The sequence below is a fragment of the Pygocentrus nattereri genome, chromosome 18, assembly GCF_015220715.1.
Source record: "Pygocentrus nattereri isolate fPygNat1 chromosome 18, fPygNat1.pri, whole genome shotgun sequence".
Lineage (NCBI taxonomy): Eukaryota > Metazoa > Chordata > Actinopteri > Characiformes > Serrasalmidae > Pygocentrus > Pygocentrus nattereri.
The window spans coordinates 19,156,554-19,176,856 of record NC_051228.1 but is presented as its reverse complement, the minus strand read 5'-3'; the positions used below and the strand labels follow the sequence as shown (position 1 = coordinate 19,176,856).

Below are 20,303 nucleotides of genomic sequence, written 5' to 3'. Positions count from 1 at the left end.
TTGCTAAAGTGTTGCTAGGCAGTTGATATGGTGTAAGGATTAGTTATTAAATTGTTCCTAGGTGGCTGCCATGGTGGTTAGTCGTGTTTAGTGAATGGTTGTTAGGAGGTTGACAAAAGGTTGGTAGGTGTTGTTTAAAATAAATGGGACTCTATGGGAGAAAAGAGAGAAGAAAAAACAACATATAGAGGAGTGTGGATCAGTGGATTAGAGCTTGGGGACCTGTACTGAGTGAGTACATGCTGTTTCGTGGCTGTTTGGCAAAGAAATAATAGTGCTTTCCTGGGTGGAAAAGAAAGGGACTCTATGGGAGGAAAGAGGGATAAAAAAACAAGACATAGAGGAATGCAGGTGAATATGACTATGTTTTAGAGCTTGGGTTCCTGCTGTGAGTGAGTACATGCAGTTTGGTGGCTGTCAGACAAACTTAGTCATAGGGTTTGGGTTTGTGCGAAAATGAATGGGACTCTATGGGAGGAACAAGAGATGAAAAATACAACACATAAAAGAGTATGGATCAAAATGGCTGTGCAGTAGAGCCTAAGGGGCCTGCCCTAAGACAGTACATGCAATTTGCTGGCTGTCAGGTCAAGAAATAATAGTCGTAATAGGAGTCTATGATAGAAACGAGGGATAAGAAAAAAACAAACAGAAACCATACATTCTATCTCAAAAACTGCAGAAAGAGTTAGCAGACAAAAATCTGGTAAAAAAAAAAAAAAGGATGATCATAATTGAAATGGAAAAACCATGTGTCCTCAAACTTTTGATGCTTGGCTGCATTTGTTAAGCATGTGTGTCACCTGGCGGTTTGTCTCCGGTTCTCCTCAGGTTAATGAAGTGCTCAATGTCCTCCTGAATGTCGCACTGCTCCAGAGACTTCCTGACTTCCTCGTAGAGCTACAGCCAAAACAAGCACACAGAGAACCAACACATGCCAGCGCTACATATTTGGAGTTTTAGAGGAATGCTCTCTGGCAGGAGGACTGTATTTATCAGACATATTAAAAGACTGTAAAAGGAAATCTATTGCTAGCAACACAAACAAGCTAAAAATACACGCCCTGCAGACGCTGTAAGTATCAGGCTATGTTAGAGGCCTTTTTATTCTCAGTAGTAAAGAGGAGTGGCAGAAAATGCAGTCAGCGAATGTAGGAACAGGGCTGAGTACAAGTCAGAGCAATGTGACTTATAATCTTTGTTTGTCCATTGACAAAATGTGTCGTACATTGACAAAATTGTCAAAATTGACGTTTTGTAGATTTTCTAGGTAAAAATAAGACACTTCTGCACATTTTAATGTACAACTACTTGTTATTTGCTAATATAACATACTGGGAAAAATAAAGTGAAGCTTGTGCAAAAGTTAAGGCAAATTTTATATTTGATTATTTTCCAATATGCTAAAATCAGCTAATAAATACAACCTAATTTCCAAAAAAGTTGGGACACTGTGCTAGTTTTGAAGCTGAAATGTTTTCTCATTCTTATTTGATATAGGATTTCAGCTGCTCAAAAGTTTGAAGATTTTTTTTTCAGTTCATAATTTTTTTCATTTCATAATGTGTTAAATATTTGCAGTGGTGACAAGTCTGGACTGCAGGCAGGTCAGTTTAGAATCTGGACTTTTTAAATACAGAGCAATGCTGTTGTGATACATGCAGAATGTGGTTTTCATCATCTTGCTAAGGCCTTCCCTGAAAAAGACGCTGTTTGAATGGCAGCATATGTTGCCAAAACCTGCATTTGTCATTCAGCATTAATGATGCCTTCACAGATGTGCACGTCACCCATGCCCTGTGTGCTACTGCACCCCTATACCATCATGAATACTGACTTTTGAACTGTGCACTGATAACAAGCTGAATGGTCTTTAGTCCGGAGGACACAGTGTCCATGATTTTCAAATAGACCAGACCATAGGGCACTTTTCCGCTTCACCTCAGTCCGTTTTAAATGAGCTTGGACAGCAGCATTTACGAAGTGTTTTCACAGACAATTTTTAATGTTTCTGAGCCCATGCAGTGATTTCCACTAGAGAATCGTGTCTGTTTTCAATGTAGTGCTGCCTGAGGGCCCAAAGATCTCAGCCAGTAAATACTGGTTTTTGCCGTTGTCCCTTGCATACAGAGATTTCTCCAGATTCTCTGAATCTTTTAATGTTATGTACCATAGATGGTGAAAAGCAAAAGTTTTTGCTATTTTATGTTGACAAACATCATTTTTGAATTGTCTTTCACAGAGTGGTGAACTTCTCCTCATCTTTACTTCTGAAAGACTCAACCTCTCTGAGATGCTTTTTTTATACCCCATAATGTTACTGACCTGTTGCCAATCAACCAACAGGTGTTTTCTTTTTTTAGCATTACACAACTTTACCAACCTTTTGTTTCCCCATCCCAAACTTTTCAGAATGTGTTATAGGCACACAATTCAAAATTGGCAAATATTTTTCAAAAAACAATTAAATTTCTCAGTTTCAACATTTGATATGTCATCTTTGTACTATTATCAATAAAATATAGGGTTTAAACGATTTGTACATTATTGCATTTTATTTTATTTACACTTTGCACTGCACCCCTACTTTTTTGGAAATGGGGAGGTAGATAATGTTCACATCCTGTAGAGGATGTGTCAACTTATATTCCCCTAGAAAATCACCTAGAAAACCAACAAAACGTGTCATTAAGACAATTATATATAGGCTGCTTTATGTGGCATAATAAAACACTGTATTTAAAACAGGCTGTTTTTAAAATCCACATATGAACTAGAGAGTGCCACATTTTACACAAAATGTTTTACACAAAGAAAAGTGAAGAAAATGTGTTTTTCTATATTATGGGTTCTTTTAACCTCTTAAAACAGTTTCAATTTTGATGCTGACGTGAGTTTATGTAGTCACCTCATCGCTGGTCACACATTGCTGTGAGAGATGGTTCAGGTGAGTCCACACAACATTCCTTAAGGTATTGATCCGCTCCGCTTCCTGTTTTTCGAACATCTGGACAAATAGCACAGCAACGAACACAACATATACAACATATACTAATTTAATAAGCTTTATCTAACATTATAATACCCTCTACATTTAGTTTACATACAGAGGATATATGTACGTTTTACCATTACAAGGTATACCTGTTCTTCAAAGCAGCAACATTTGTTTAGCATTTCATGAAAGAAGTTCACTTCAAGGAATAAAGTGATGCTTTAAAAGAGCTTTTACAGAGATTTTGACACAAATATCGTCATAGATACTGTATGCATGTAAATATATATAGATGATTTTACTGAACTCAATCTAAGTCAGAGCTAAAACACATTCTGAACTTTTAACTGATCTCAGACTTCAGACCAAAATCCTTTTGTTTTGAGTGACTCTATACCTTAATCATGTTCATTTTTATTAAAACTAATGATTAAACATTCCATTTTGCCACTATCAAAACAATCATAACTCCACCCAAACTTTACCAAATGTTTCAGTATTGACTGTTTCAGTAGAGGCAATTTTAGCTCATTTTAAGCAGAACTCAAAAACGCAGCCAGTACATGACCAACAAACACAGCTTTCAACAGTTATACACATAAAAGCATCATATTTTTCACAAAAATGCAAATATATTGACCAAACTGCAAAATAGTATGACGTGGCTAAAATAAGCCTCCGTCTAGACTAAAAGTATGTGTTTTGGTAGTGACATGAAATCGTGGGGCAGCATTTTTTAAATAAAATGTTTTATTTGAAAAATTAAACTTAATCTAAATCTTTCAATTTCACTTTAAAAGAAATAAAAAAGATCTTTAAAATTAAACAATTAAATAAAAATATTATAAACTGGTGAATGATAATCTCTATTAATGCCTTGACTTTGAATAGATCCTAATACTTGTAATACTTAATTCTTTATTCTTTTTTGGCAGCATGCATTCTGTCTGTTACTGTCTGATAGTTCTCATTTCTCAAACGGCTGATGATATTTTTTGAGACGGTTCTGAAAAAAGTCAGTTTGGAGGCCTGTGAACGCTTTGTTACAGTGATGCTGCACTGGTTTATATATTTATATTTATGTAAGCAAAAATTTCACTGAGGCATTTTCTTAATGCGTAAAGTGATTCTGATTGTGAGGATGACGAGTTTTGGATCTGTGCTCATCTGCTCCGACACAAAACAGGTTATTTCATCACCTAATTATTAGTTATTATAAGTGCTGTGGCTGTTTCAGACTTACAAGCTCCAACAGGATCTAATATTATTTCTCAATCGACCATGAAACATATTCTGATTCCACACTGTAAGAGCAGACTCAGTTACAGAAGCACTTCATTTAACATAGAACAGTCATGCAAATAAACTTCAGCCACAAAAAGCATTTTTGGGTATTATTTATTTGTATCTGGAACTAACCGCTGAGGTTGTGTGTGTGTGTGTGTGTGTGTGTGTGTGTTTCTCACCTCGCAGGCTTTAACATGCTCATTCAGCCACTCCTCTCTGATCTTCCCCAACGCACACACATTCTGATTATATAGTCTGTCTGTTGGTCAAATAACAGATCCAATATGATATTCTACAGCGTATTACATTTACTTAATATTTTTCTTTATGTTTTCATACAAGCTTTTCTCACCTGCTTCCTCTGCTGACTGTTTAGCCTGCTGAGCTTTAGAATAGAGCTAAAAAAAAGAGAGAGAAGATCAATAGATAAACAGACAGACAGAGAGAGACAAATAGATTGACAGATGAAGAGTGAGTTAGAGGGAGTGAGAGAGAGAAAAAGAGAGAGAAGATCGATAGACAGACAGACAGAGAGAGACAAATAGATTGATAGATGAAGAGTGAGTTAGAGGGAGTATGAGAGAGAAAAAGAGAGATCGATAGATAAACAGACAGACAGACAGAGAGAGACAAATAGATTGACAGATGAAGAGTGAGTTAGAGGGAGTGAGAGAGAGAAAAAGAGAGAGAAGATCGATAGACAGACAGACAGACAGACAGAGAGAGACAAATAGATTGACAGATGAAGTGTGAGTTAGAGGAAGTGAAAGAGAGAAAAAGAGAGAGAAGATCGATAGATAGACAGACAGACAGACAGACAGACAGAGAGAGACAAAAAGATTGACAGATGAAGTGTGAGTTAGGGGAAGTGAGGGAGACAAAAAGAGAGAGAAGATCGATAGATAGACAGACAGACAGACAGAGAGAGACAAATAGATTGATAGATGAAGAGTGAGTTAGAGGGAGTATGAGAGAGAAAAAGAGAGATCGATAGATAAACAGACAGACAGACAGAGAGAGACAAATAGATTGACAGATGAAGAGTGAGTTAGAGGGAGTGAGAGAGAGAAAAAGAGAGAGAAGATCGATAGATAGACAGACAGACAGACAGACAGAGAGAGACAAATAGATTGACAGATGAAGAGTGAGTTAGAGGGAGTGAGAGAGAGAAAAAGAGAGAGAAAATCAATAGATAGACAGATAGACAGACAGACAGACAGAGAGAGAGACAAATAGATTGACAGATGAAGTGTGAGTTAGAGGAAGTGAGAGAGACACAAAGAGAGAAGATCAATAGATAGACAGACAGACAGAGAGAGAAACAAATAGATTGACAGATGAAGAGTGAGTTAGAGGGAGTATGAGAGAGAAAAAGAGAGAAGATCGATAGATAGACAGACAGACAGAGAGACAAATAGATTGACAGATGAAGTGTGAGTTAGAGGAAGTGAGGGAGACAAAAAGAGAGAGAAGATCAATAGATAGACAGACAGACAGACAGAGAGAGACAAATAGATTGACAGATGAAGTGTGAGTTAGGGGAAGTGAGGGAGACAAAAAGAGAGAGAAGATCAGTAGATAGACAGACAGACAGACAGACAGAGAGAGACAAATAGATTGATAGATGAAGAGTGAGTTAGAGGGAGTGAGAGAGAGAAAGAGAGAGAAGGGAAGAGACAGATGTTTAGTCCTGTATGACGTCACTGTGTGTATATTTGTATCAGGCCTCTGCATGTGTGTTCAAGTTGCTACACTGCGTTTCTTTAGCTGTCAGTTCAGGAGGTCGAATCATTTCCTGCTGTCTGATTAACATGAGACAGCAGAACAAGATGTGTTTGGTGTTTGAAGTAGGGGCATCAGCAAGAGAGAGAGAGAGAGAGAGGGAGAGAGAAAGACAGAGCAAGAGAGAAAGAGTGTGCACCCATGTAAATAGTATGCATAGGAATGTGTGTGCTCTAAATCTCTGTAAAAAAAGAAAAGTGCACTGTTAAAAATCATTTTGAACATAAAAAGAAAAAAATGTCAACTTTGCTGAGCATCAAAAAATGCACAACTATCATGCACGTTACATTCTGTTAACTCAAAATTTAGAGCTCAATATTACTGATGACTCTTTTAACACAGAGCAATGCTGTTGTGATATGAGCAGAATGTGGCTTGGCATTGTTTTGCTGAAATAGCAAATGCAAGGCCTTCCCTGAAAAAGACGCTGTTTGAATGGCAGCATATGTTGCCAAAACCTGCATTTATCATTCAGCATTAATGATGCCTTCACAGATGTGCATGTCACCCATGCCATGTGCACTAATGCACCCCTATACCATCATGATTACTGACTTTTGAACTGTGCACTGATAACAAGCTGAGTGGTCTTTAGCCCGGAGGACACAGTGTCCATGATTTCAAAAAAGAAATTCAAATGTTGGACCACAGGACACTTTTCCATTTCCCCTCAGTCCATTTTAAATGAGCTCAGGCTCAGAAGATGGTGGCATTTCTCGATCCTGTTTATGGTTTCTTCTTTGCATTTTAGAGTTTTATGCATTTGTGGATGCAGCACTGAACTGGTGGTTTTGTGAAGTGTTTCTGAGCCCATGCAGTGGTTTCCTCTACACAACTGTGTCTGTTTTTAATGCAGTGCTGCCTGAAGGCCAAAGATAACAGCCAGTCAGTACTGGTTTTTGGCCTTGTCCCTTACATACAGAGATTTCTCCAGATTCTCTGAATCTTTTTAATGTTATTATGTACTGTAGATAATGAAAAGCAAAAGTTCTATATTTGAGAAAGTTTTATATTGAGAAATGTTATTCTTAAATTCTTGCACTATTTGTCCATGCAGTCACACCACATACACACTAGTGAACACACACACTAGGGGGCAGTGAGCACACTTGCCCGGAGCGGTGGGCAGCCCTATCCACGGCACCCGGGGAGCAGTTGGGGGTTAGGTGTCTTGCTCAAGGACATGGACTCAGCCCTGGGGATCGAACTGGCAACCTTCTGGTCACAGGGCCAGCTCCCTAACCTCCAGCCCATGACTGCCCCCATGATATATATCCTGTTACTGACCTGTTGCCAATTAACCACCAGATGTTTTTAGTTTTACCCAACTTGAAATGTGTTGTTGGCATCAAATTCAAAACAGGTATATATTTTTCAAAAACAATACAATTTCTTGGTTTCAATATTTGATCTGTTGTCTTTGCTCTGTTTTCAAGGAAATATAGGGCTTGAATTAGTTATAAATCATTGCATTTTGTTTTTATTTATATTTTGCAGTGTCCCAACTTTTTTGGAAATGGAGTTATATATAAAACCGAACAAAATATAAATAAAATAGAATAAAATAAAAAGAATAAAAGTAAAACTACATTTAAAATGTTTCAGTGTTAGCAGGAGATTTGAGAGGAGACGTATGGAAGAGACTGATGGTGTGAGACCATAGTGGCATTAATGGGGAGACATCTGTTTTTCACAGTTTCTTGCATTTTCTGTCACAAACAGCGTTTTCACTCTTCTTCTGCCTTTTGCATAATTTTGTGTATAAGACGTAGTCAACAATCGATGCACATTTTGTTGACATAAAAAACCTCACATTAAATAAGAAAGTAGCAACTTAATACAAGAAATCATCTGGGGGACAATTGCCCAGAACAATTCTGGCAAAAGCCCAGCCAACGCCCCTGCTCTAAGGTTTGCTTCTTTAGGTGCAGTGCTGGAGCTACAAGGCTAAAGTGTCTAAAAAGTAATGGACACTTCTATCTCACCAGTTAACATGGTGCTAACTGCATTCCTAAATGATCACACACCCACCTCAATACATGCAGAGGTGTTCAGTATCTTTAAAAGACTTGATTATGTGGTTTCTGGCACTGTATGACTCACTGTTATCTATAAAAACAAAAGAACAAAGCTGAAAACAGTAGCAGTAGTTTCCAGGATGCAAAACCAGGGTGGGGGCCCACAGTGAAAATACAATTAGATTGCTCAGTCAGTTGACCCAGGCCAAGGGTTACAACACAGACCAAAGCACAATTTTCTCCATTATCAAACAGTTCAGATGTAAACAGAGTCATTCAGAGCTGTTTGGGGTGAAATGATCTGTTCTAGAGAAACTTACAGTCAGAATTGTCCACAGTGGTGGTGATATGAACCAGATATGTCCACCCTTGAAAACTTCTTCACAGAAAGTCATTACATGAAATGATTATGAATACACTGCCTGATCACTGAGACACTGTTTTACAATAGTTTTGAAAAGATTTTGGCCTTAAAATCCATTCATGGTGGAGGGATACTGGTGGTTTTGGATAGTAAATAAAATGTAGATTTGTGTTGTAGTCATGATGACCCCTGGTACCTGTCACCACTACTGTAAAGAAATCGGAAGCATTTCACATTAAACCACCCTGAATCACTCTCAAAAACTAAATTACCCAGATATTTTGTAAAATGGTTGGAATTCCTTTTTAAAAGCAACGCTAAAAAGATCTCATTTTTTTTCCTTAGGAAAAAACTGAAAGACACTGCAGGTTTTAATATCAATATTGGTATCAGAAAAAAAAGAAGAATGGGTATCGAGCCACATTTTAAATAAATAAATAAATAAATAAATGGCTAATGTAGGCCTGAGACAGTATGGTCATAGCGTGGTGTGTCTGTGAGTGATGAGTGTCATGTGTCTAGACTGTTCTGGAGTATCATTTGGTGGCTGTCAAAGCTGCAAACCCAGCAGCACAAAAATACTCTTTCACACATTGAGCGTGGTGACTTTTGGCCCATTTCCAGCTGCTCCAGAGCATCCCGTTTTATTGATTAATTATGTAAGCTGTGTCTGCAATGAGTGACCTTAAAGTTACTTTAACTTACTCACTGGGACCTGGACCATCCGGACACTTTTTGACCCATAATGTATAAAGAAAAAGCAACAACCTCTTCATTACACACCCATCACACACGCATGAGACCACACAAAGAGGTGACAAGTCCTGTTCGGAGGGGTTCTGAGGTAATTTCCTCTCTAATTTTATAGGAAAAAAAAGTTTGACAGCTGCTAGTCACTGTATTTGGTTTCCTAGCGTGCATATTAGAGACTCTACTTTCTGAATCGCAACATGAAAAATGGAAGCTTTTGAAGAATCATTGAACCATTTACTTAGTCTAGGTCAGAGGTCGACAACATTTACATTTACGGCATTTTGCTGACGCTCTTATCCAGAGCGACTTACAACTTGATCATTTTACACAGGGGGGGCCCCAAGGTGGTGTTAGGAGTCTTACCCAAGGACCCTTATTGGTATAGTGTAGGATGTTTGCCAAGGTGGGGATTGAACCCCAGTCTACAGGGCAAAGGTGTTAACCACTACACTAACCAACCACCACACGTGGCAACACGTGGCTCCAGAGCCGGATGCTGCTGTTTTTATGCTTTACTGCGGCTCCACAGCAGAATTAGATCTTTAGGTAAAAATAAAATAATCCTCCTTTGCAGTAAAATAAAGCTCTGCTGATCGTTCTAACAGTTTTAACACTAAATGGTCTTAAACACTGGAGTTAATGTAGAACTGCTAATTCAACCTTTAACCCTGAAGGTTCACACGCAGACTGCTGGTCACCATAGAAACGCACACAACAGTCTTGCCTAGTTAGTAGATAACGAAAAAGCAAAAATAGAGGTTTACGATGAACATTGATAATTTGGAGATGAATGGACTTATTTGCAATTATAATCACTCCTGCTTTCTGGTTTTCTGACAAGTTTAATCTGCAAGGTTACTGCTGGAGATATGAGAAAAGCAGCTATAACTGAGTTAAAGCTTAAAGCAGAGCAAAGTGAGTCTGGAGTTTGGCTTATATTATATATTTTTATCCTATACTAGCATGTTAGCACATACTGAGACATATGTACAGCCAAGATGGTAAAATGGACATAAAATATTGTGGCCTTGATTTTTGTTCGAAGGCCAAAATGGCTCTTCTTAACATTTGGGTTGTGACCCCTGCCCTGGCCTGTTGAGCCCTGTGCGCAGTGCAAGATAACTGCTGCAGGCTGACATTGATGACCTGCAGTTTTTTTCAGTGGATATACCAGTGAAAACATGGCTGATGACAAGCCGATAATAAGCAGTTTTTTTGGTTGGCAACATTAGCAGGATGTGAAGCCACAACCTCCTGATAATAGCGCCAAACTTATGCACGTTAAGAAATCCAGTATGAGGTCCCCCTTGACCTCATGCGTCCCTGCCGCTAATTAACATGGCCAGTTTTATTACACACTTCTATAACTTAAGAATAGCTCAACCTGTTGCTGAATAATAAGCCTTAGTATGTACTACTATGTAATATGTAAAGTAAAAATGTAAGAGGTTAAGAAATTCTAATTTATAATGAATTAACTACAGTCGTACCTAAAAATTTAAGAGCTCTGTTCAAATGACATGTTGTGTTAAATTTCTAATAAATGAAAATAAATGAACACATCCTCATAGGATGTGTTCACTTCTTTTCACTTTGAAAATAAACTATGGTGACCATATTTTGGCTTTCAAAAAAAAAAAAAAAGGTCATTGGGGGCAAGAGGGCTTCAGGGTCATTTCCTGCGCTGCATGTGGTGTCAGAATGAAAGAGTCAGATATCAGCCTGGTTTACCTTCTCCTGCTGTTTGGTGTTGCTGGTGGTGGCACTTCTGTTCATCGCCTGTTCTGCTTCTTCTTTATCCCGACACTTCTGTTCATACGTCTTCTTGGACTGTGAACGCAGAACGAGTGAAGGAGAGCAGCATGAGGTCCAGCCAGAGTAAAAATCATACCGTCATTTTATCTGACATATACTTCATTGAAATGAAGGGAGAAACTGTGTGGAAAGTGCAGAATCTAAACCTTCAGTCCAAAATCACATTTTTGCTTGAAGTAGATATTTTATCATGATTTGATTCTGATGTACTTTTTGTTGCATAAAACTTTGAACAGATCAAATGGCATGTTTTGTTGATGTTATAAGTGAAAATAAGTTAACACACTCTCTACAGAGAACATACGCCTGCACATTGTAATGCACAATTACTGTTTATATGGCAAATAAAAATAACATATTAAAAAGGCATAGGCCACATATTAGGCTATATATTAGATATCTAATATTTCCTATTTTGAGGTGGTCCTGCACTTATTATAAGACTATCTAGCTTATTTCTAGACATTATTTACTTGTTTTAGGTCATTTTGTTGAGTAAAATTATCTCACTATAATGACATATAATTTTGCTGGTTTCAAGCACATTTAAGTAAAAAATGTCTAGAAATAAGCCAGACAATCTTATATTAAGCTTACAACATTCTCAACAAGAGAAATATTACATTCATCAACTATATTTATGATAATTTTACTTAATAAGATACCATTTTTTGCAGTACATGTTTAATTTTTTCCTCGATGTGTTAAATTCAGTAAATAAACAGGAATTGTGCATTTAATGTGCAGAAGTGTGCCTCATATGTGTTAACTGTACAGTCTTTACATGATTATTTGACACGATTACTGCTTTCTCACGTTACATTTTCTTTTCTTGCAGGTTCTGACACCATATGCAAGAGTTAGCTAAATGAAGTTTTGAGTACAGTGAGTGCCACTACTGGCTCACTGCATAATGGCTTATTCTCAATGCAACTTGCCAATGGAAAAAAACTACTGCTTGGCAACAGACGACCACTGATCAGGATCTGATAGTAGTTCTGTGTTCACGAAAAGGGAACATGAAACGTGGCGACACACAAGTTCATATTTTTCTGACACAGAATACCTTACAGTCAGAGGAAGTGTGGCACAAACTCGAATATAAATTCACATCCAGTACATCAATACCGTTACATGATGACTTACCAATTATTAAAGTAATTAATAAAGTAATTATTAAACGGAAGTCAAAAGTGGAATTTTGGTCAAAAACTTCACAGTGTGACCACAGTTATGATGCAGGACTAAAAACAAGGACTGATGTGCATAACTGAATTGGCACAGTCGGGAGTATGGACTTTGGCCAAGTTTTTATTTGCAGCATGTTGTGCAGTGTGTCATGCAGTGAAAGTGTAACACTGTATCACTGTATCACACAGTGTAAAACAGGCTTAAACGTGCCTCCGTGCAGCTTCATTGAGATGGAAATGCTTGCTGAGATAACATTAGCCTCTGGTGCTAACAAGGATATAAACTCAAAGTAGCTGAAGCCAACAGCTCCACACACAAAAGATTTAGATTTGAGTCTTTATCCTCTAAACTGAAAAAAAAACTGCAGTAGCAGTTACCTGCTACCTGTTACTTAACCAGTTCCAATCCCCAGGGAGAGGCAGCACGGGGCCAGCGGCTGAGTCCCGAACGACTACCAGGCCTTGCGCCTCACATCTAGAGGTGGAGCAACATCGCTCCGGTGCTTGTGCCATCTTTAATGACTCGTGTCATTGCTTGGCACATACTCTCAGTAGCATATTAGTAAACAAACTTGTCTGTGACATATAAAACAAAGCGACTTTTCAACAGGAAATGTGAAGTCTGAGCTTAAATCTCTATGAGCCATGCAAGAGGAGATAACCATTTAAAAAAAACCTTTGCGTGCAGCGGGGCGGGGAGGTGGGTTGGTGGGGGTCTTCAACATTAAATTTCACTACTGCTGCCACATAAATTCTCAATTAACCCTTTTTTACACTGGCAATAAAACGCAAATTCTGCCCATTTTGCCTAGTTTTTACAGCCTGACAATAATAACTCTTGGGGCAACAGTGGCGTGGTGGGTAGTGCTGTCGCCTCACAGTGAGGAGGGCCTGGGTTCAATTCCCCGGCTGGGTAACCGGGGTCCTCTCTGTGTGGAGTTTGCATGTTCTCCCCGTGTCTGTGTGGGTTTTCTCCGGACGTGCAGTCAGGCTAATTGGACATGCTAAATTGCGCCTAGGTGTGAGTGCCTGTCTGTGTCTTTCTGTCTGCCCTGCGATGGACGGGCGACCTGTCCAGGGTGTATCCTGCCTTCTGCCCGATGACCGCTGGGATAGGCTCCAGCACCCCCCCGCGACCCTGACGGAGAAGCGGCTTAGAAGAAGGATGGATGGAATAATAACTCTTGAACAATGCATTTTTTTATCTAATGCATTTTTTATCTATTTTTTTATGCTAATGAAATATATGTTTATGGAATATGTAATATATACAAAACCAGATGCTAACATTTCAACATTTACAAATATTTTGTTATAGTGTTTACTGCATTAGTTGTACAGGATTCTGATGTGAAGAAAGTTTGTCTGTTTTATCTCTGAGATTTGAACAGTTTTTCACAGCAGGCTGTTCATTACTCATTAGCAGCTCAATACAGAGTCACATTTCATACACAGAGAGACAACAGAGAGATTCCTAGTTCATCTACTAACAGAGTTAGAGGGAACAACTCTTATATTTTATTATATTAATGAAGCATATTATAATATTTGTGGCATGCCCCGACGATGATGGCCATGAGAGCTGGCAGGAAGGTGGGGCCCGAATACTCAGCAGCAACGCACCTCAGCGAGGACGCTGGGAGAGAGCCGCGAGTGTGGAGGGGCAGAGTGCAAAGCCCGAGCTCACCGGATGGACGCGAGTCACGACCACGAGAGGCACCAAAGCGAGGAACAAGTCCCGAGCTCCGCCGCCTGGGCCCCGCCCCTGGTTACGTTCAACCCAGGCGGCCGAGTTGCCAGCTGGGGGTGGTGACGAGGAGGCGGAGCGGCGAGCTCTCATTCCCTCTCGGCTCTGGTGCTCACGCTGCCCTTAATGAGAGCCAGCTGATTCTGATCTGGCCGGCAGTGTGAGTGCCTTTAAAAAGAGCTGAGAGGGAACAGAGTGAGAGAGGGATGAGCAGCAGCAGAGGACAGAGTGAAGAGCTGAAAAGCTTGAGTAAAAAGACTGCAGTCCAGCTAGCTTAAGCCACTGAAATGTGTCCAGGTTAGTGCAGTGTTGGTTTTGTTTCTCATGTTTATTTTCTGTGAGAATTAAAGTAATGGCTGCTGCAATGTTGGATCCTCCTTGAGCCCGGGGCAGCACATGCCGTGCTACAATATTATTATAACCTGTGGAATGGTCACTGGTCAAAAGACATGTTTTTGTTGATTTTTGATTCTGAAAATGACTTATAAATTAACAAATCCTCTACAGAGAACACACTTCTGTACATTCTAATAGAAAAGTAATGTTTATTTTCTGATTTTAACATACTGGAGAATAAATAAAACAAACCCTAATTGTGCATTAAAAAGTGCAGAAGTGTGGTCTCTGTAGAGCCCATTTCCAAAAAAGTTAGGATGCTTTGCAAAATGTAAATAAAAACAAAATGCAATGATGTGCAAATCATTTAAACCCTATATTTACTTTAAAATATCACAAAGACGACATGTCAAATGCTGAAACCGAGAAATTTAATTGTTTTTTAAAAAACATATGCCCATTTTGAATTTGCCAACAGCACACTCCAAAAAAGTTCTGACGGGAGCAACAAAAATTACCCACCTGGTAAAGGTGGGTAATGCTTAAAACACTTGGTGGTTAATTGGCAACAGGTCAGTAACATGGGGGGGGAAAAAAAAAAAAAAAAAAAAAAGTAACATGAAAAGGGTCTAAAAGAACATCCCATTTCACTCAGTGAAAGACCGTACAATTAAATAGTGCAACTATTCAAGAACAGTGTTTCTCATCATAAAATAGAAAAAACTTTTGCTTTTTATCATCTACAGTACATAATTGGCATAATATATTCATAATGGCATAGGTGATGTACACATCTGTGAAGGTGCCATTAATTCTGAATGATATAGACATGTTTCGTCAACACATGCTGCCATCCTGCCATCGTCTTTTTCAGGGAAGGCCTTGATTATTTCAGCAAGACAATGTAAAAACACATTCTGCATGTATTACAACAGCATTGCTCCATATGAAAAAAGTCCGGAACGGGAAAACATTTCACTTCCAGAACCATAGCACTTGGTCTCTTCAGTTACCAAATGCTTACAGAGTGTTATTAGAGAAGAGGCAATGAAACACAGTGGTAAACATGCCCTCATCACAACTTTTGTGGAATGTGTTGTTAGCATCAAATTCAAAATGGGCAAATATTTGTCAGCAAAAAAATGTACATTCTGCCCAGCGTCCCAACTTTTTTGACCTATATAATTTGACCTGTTCAAACCTTTTGTATATGCCTTTTTGAGTGTATACTGAGCTTAGAATCAGATCTTTGTTTATAATCACTACTAGTCGCGTGGTAAAACTAATCCAGCCTCAGCAGGGCTTTAATTCTCCATAAACATCTCTCATGGCCTTGGCTGCTTGCTCTGGATGTTTTATTAAACCTGAACATGTGATTGCAGGAACAGAGCAGCTCAGACAGCATCAGATCAGCGCTGTCACTTCCCTTTATGTAACGGGGGGAGCGAGGAGGCGGAGATAAGCGACTTTTATTAAGGGCAAATCCAGGGTCATAGTCTAAATGGTCCAGGGTCATAGAGCCAACACGGATTGATCAGGGGGCAGGCATGACAGACAAACCAGAATCAAATAATAAACAATCAGCGTGTTCAAACATCCAAACAGTTCAAACAAAGACCAGTAACCAGACAGGGGAATACACAGGGCTTAAATACATAAGGGTAAACAAGGGACAGGTGGAAACACCCTTTACCTCTGTGTAAATCAGTTACAGATATTCACTTCCTCTACAGTTCACTCCACTCCATTTACACAGCAGCCTGTGTGAGTTATAGAATGTGACAGTTCCTGTTGTTTTATCTCCAGCACAATTAATATAAAGTTTCATCTTTATATTTTCTACACACTACATGGCAAAAAGTATACGGACACCTGACCATCACAGCTGTATGAGCTTGTTGGAAGTCCTTTACAAAACCATGTGTATTAACATGAAGCTAGTCTCCAGCAATGGCCAAGCAATGCCTTAGCAATCAGCTGGGATAGCACAGCAATGGCCTAGCAACACCGTAGCAACCACCTGGGATAGCATAGCAATGGCCAAGCAACACCTTATCAACCACCTGGAATAGCACAGCAATGGCCAAGCAACACCTTAGAAACCACATAACATCCACCACTAAAGTCTTCACCACAATATCACAGCCTGAACTGCTATATAAACCCAGTTAAGTTATCAAAAACAATCAACAGTGTTCTTCAACTGCTTTAACTTTTGAAGTGTCATTAGCTGACTTACTTGTGTTCACCCCCCCCGACCCTGAAGGAGAAGCGGCTTAGAAAATGAGTGTGTGTGTGTGTGTGTGTGTGTGTGTGTGTAAAATACAAAAATGTAAACTTAAAAAGATTTGTACTTTGATCTTGGGTATGATAAAGTTGCTGTAGAAATGAAATTGAAATAAATCAATGTATACATTTCAATGGATCGATACATTTCAATTTGCATGTGATACACTACTTTTCCAGCTGGGGGTCGTTTGCAGTATCAGCACACTGACAAGAGCTAAAAAAAGAGTGATTTTACCATAAAGAACAGAAAACCAGCATGACCTTAGACAGTTTACCACAACATAGAAACCGCTGATGAACCTCAAGGATGGAAAGGCTGGGCTGAAACTGCTGAACACATGAAAAAGCCTGAAGAGGTTTGAGACAAATTCTTATGGACTGATGAATGAATATTATTAAACTGGCCATGTGACGGCGCACAGCGGCAGCAAAACTAATTCTCAAGTGAACAGAAGCATCATAACACATTCAACTAACAACCTCAAAAACGGCCTGCATGAGGCTTCGGACTGGAGCAGAACAATGACCTCAACGATCCCAATGATCCCAATGACCCCGCTGAACCCTAACATATTGCTACAGTAACTTTTAAAGCAGCAGCATTTCACTGAAAATAATGCTGAAAGAAGCAGGAAGTGAAATAGATCTCACTGTATGACCGGAAGAACATCAGCAGGATCGGACTGAACCTCATTAACTCATGCTGGCTATAAGCTCACATTCAGGGCAGCAAAGATATAGAAAAGTGGCAAAAATCCACATTTAACATATCATCACAGTCGGAACAAGTCCTTGTGTCTTTATTTTCTTTTTTTTACATTTTTTCCATAATCTGAAAGTGCCAAACCGCCCTTTACATTTTATCAACAGTCCATGAGAAACAGATCATAACATAGGGTCCAACATGACTTAATAAAATAAAATGAATAACCTCTTTTTACATTAACTTGTGTTAAACCCTAAAAACGTTTCTTGGAAATATGCAGTTTTGTTTCAACAGTTGGAAAAGATGTCATCTGAACGCCCTTTAACTGACCTCTGTAGCGTCTTTCAGCAGTAACTCATTTCAATACAACAGGTGGTGAGGCTTAGTAGTTGTTGATATGCTTTGGTATGGTTTGGTAGTTCTCGGTGTAATGTGGTAGTTTTTGGTAAGGTTTGGTAGTTTTTAGTATGGTTTGGTAGATCTTTATATGGTTTATTAGTTTTTATGTGGTTTGGTAGTTCTTCATATGGTTTGTTAGATCTTGTTATTGTTTAGTAGATCTTAGTGTGGTTTGGTAGACCTTGTTATTCATTTTTTTTTAGTTTTTGGTATGGTTTGGTAGTTCTGAATATAGTTTGGTAGTTCTTGGTATGGTTTGGTAGATCTTGTTATCGTTTGGTAGTTTTGGTGTGGTTTGGTAGTTTTTGGTATGGTTTGGTTGTCCTTGATATGGTTTGGTAGATCTTGTTATCGTTTGGTAGTTTTGGTATGGTTTGGTCATTTTTGGTATGGTTTAGTAGTTTTTGGTATGGTTTGGTTGTCCTTGGTATGGTTTAGTATATCTTGTTATCATTTTGTAGTTTTTGGTATGGTTTAGTCCTTTTTGGCATGGTTAAGTAATTCTTAATATAGTTTGGTAGTTCTTGGTATGGTTTGGTAATTCTTGGTATGTTTGGTATGGCTTAGCATGTTTTTTGTAGATCTTGTTATTGTTTGGTAGTTTTTATTATGATGGGTAGTTCTTGGTATGGTTTAGCAGTTCTGCTGTAAATTTAAGCAATTGCACATCTCCAGTCTACTTATAACATGGACTACATGTTAAAAGAAAAACAAGACATGATAACTTTCCTGTATCATAAAATTGTAGACCTTCTGACAATTAAATCATCCAACTTGATTGACAATCATTATAGATGGAATACTATAGTCAATCTGTTCAAGCCTAGACAGTGCTCTCCACACCATTATTTTGATCAAATGGGCAATGAGAATATCGCTTCCTTCAGTTGACTGTTTATACTCAGCGCACTCTTGAGTGAGCAAAGAGAATATTTACAGATTTTTCTCACCCAGTGTACCATCTTTTCCAACCACTTCCTCCTGGAAGATGCAACTGATCTAAGACAACTAAAACAACAGTTTCAGGAAGAGCTTTTTTCCTGTCACAGGTTTCTAAGTAGTGTGCATCATTATAGTCTATCTGAAATATTTCTAGCCTTTGTAAGAATGCACAAAATAATGTGTAATTTGCCTTGACTCTCATTTACTAAATGTTGTATATTGTATTGTATATCATTCCTGTGTATGTATTACATTGCATGTTTATGTATATTGTGCTACAACACAGCTGAATTACATCTTGATGCTCCGATTACAATTACCACCCACTTCATATGGCAATAAAAAGCATCAAAAAAGAGACAATCATATATTTGATGTTTCCATTATTCTGTCAAAAAATATCAGCAAATTAAAGCTGATATTCTGCATTTCACCCTCACAGTCACTGTTGTTTCAAGTCCAGCGTTCTGAAGTACAGAGATCCCAAAAACCACGTCACTGTGCACACACTTGCGCACTGCATTGTCTCTCATAGAAAGAGATATGTGGTGAAAGCTGAAAGTGGAAGTGCTCAATATAGAGTCTGACTGATAGTCAGAACATTACAACCCAAAAAGGGAAAAAATCTTTCAATTCTTCTTCTTTTCTGCTTTATCGTAATTTCATTGTCTTTCTTCTGCTGGCTGATAATGAAGCGCTGCTGCTGTTTCATGTAAAAAGTGAACTGAATAAATATTTACCTCCATGGTTTTCTTATAGTTTGTCGTCTTCTGTTTGTGCGCCACATCCATCTGCTGCTCCACCTGCAGAACCACACACAGCTGTTCTTATGTTCCAGACAATCACTTCTAACTCACAGCTCATTGGAACAAGAGGAGAAACAGTACCTAAAGTGCAGTGCTTAAAAACATCTTTTACCTCATACACGTTTTATCAAATAAACAAAAAACAGAAAAGCAGCACCTGCTGATACCAAAAGTACATAAAATAACTATATTATGAATTATATATACTGTAAGAAAGAGACCAAAAAAGGGAGGGAGAATGAAAAAAAAGAAAGAGAATGTGATAGAAAAGGAAAAAGAAAGGGAGAAGGAAAGAGAGAGAACAAGAAAGAGAGGAGAGGAGAAAGCGAATGGTAAAATGGACGAAAGAAAAAAAAGGAAAGAAAGAAAAAGACAGAAAGGGCAAAAAAAGGGAAAAACAAAAGGGATCAAGAAAGACAGTGAAATCGAAAGGGGAGAGAAATAGAGAGAGCAATAGGAAGAGAAAGAAAGAAAGAAAGAAAGAAGGGGAAAGTAAAAACAGATAAAGAAAAAGGGACAGAGCAGAACAAAGAGAGAATGAGAAACAGAGAGAGAGAGACAGAGAGAGGGAGAAAAAGAAAACAGGAGAGACAGAAAAAAAGGGAGTGAAGTAAAGAAAGAGATAGAGAGAGAGAGAGAGAAAGAAAGAAAGAAAGAAGGGGAAAGTAAAAAGAGATAAAGAAAGAAAAAGGGACAGAGCAGAACAAAAGAGAGAACGAGAAACAGAGAGAGAGAGAGAGAGAGAGAGAGAGAGAGAGAGAGAGACAGAGAGAGGGAGAAAAAGAAAACAGGAGAGACAGAGAAAAAGGGAGTGAAGTAAAGAAAGAGATAGAGAGAGAAAGAAAGAAATAGAGAGAGAGAGAAAGAAAGAAAG

At 38.5% G+C, this 20,303-nt stretch overlaps 1 protein-coding gene across 2 annotated transcripts in view; it reads right to left on the bottom strand.

Annotated features, from left to right (window-relative positions):
* The window catches only part of pstpip2 (proline-serine-threonine phosphatase interacting protein 2), a 39,836-nt gene that overhangs the window by 5,307 nt on the left and 14,226 nt on the right, over positions 1 to 20,303 (bottom strand). For both annotated transcript variants that reach the window (XM_017711258.2, XM_017711259.2), the window contains exons 6-11: positions 19,364 to 19,426; positions 10,931 to 11,029; positions 4,635 to 4,680; positions 4,462 to 4,541; positions 2,909 to 3,007; positions 804 to 900 (exon numbers count right to left, since the gene is read on the bottom strand). In XM_017711258.2, coding sequence (XP_017566747.1) covers positions 804 to 900; positions 2,909 to 3,007; positions 4,462 to 4,541; positions 4,635 to 4,680; positions 10,931 to 11,029; positions 19,364 to 19,426 — 484 coding nt within the window. The remainder of the gene's footprint in view (positions 1 to 803; positions 901 to 2,908; positions 3,008 to 4,461; positions 4,542 to 4,634; positions 4,681 to 10,930; positions 11,030 to 19,363; positions 19,427 to 20,303) is intronic.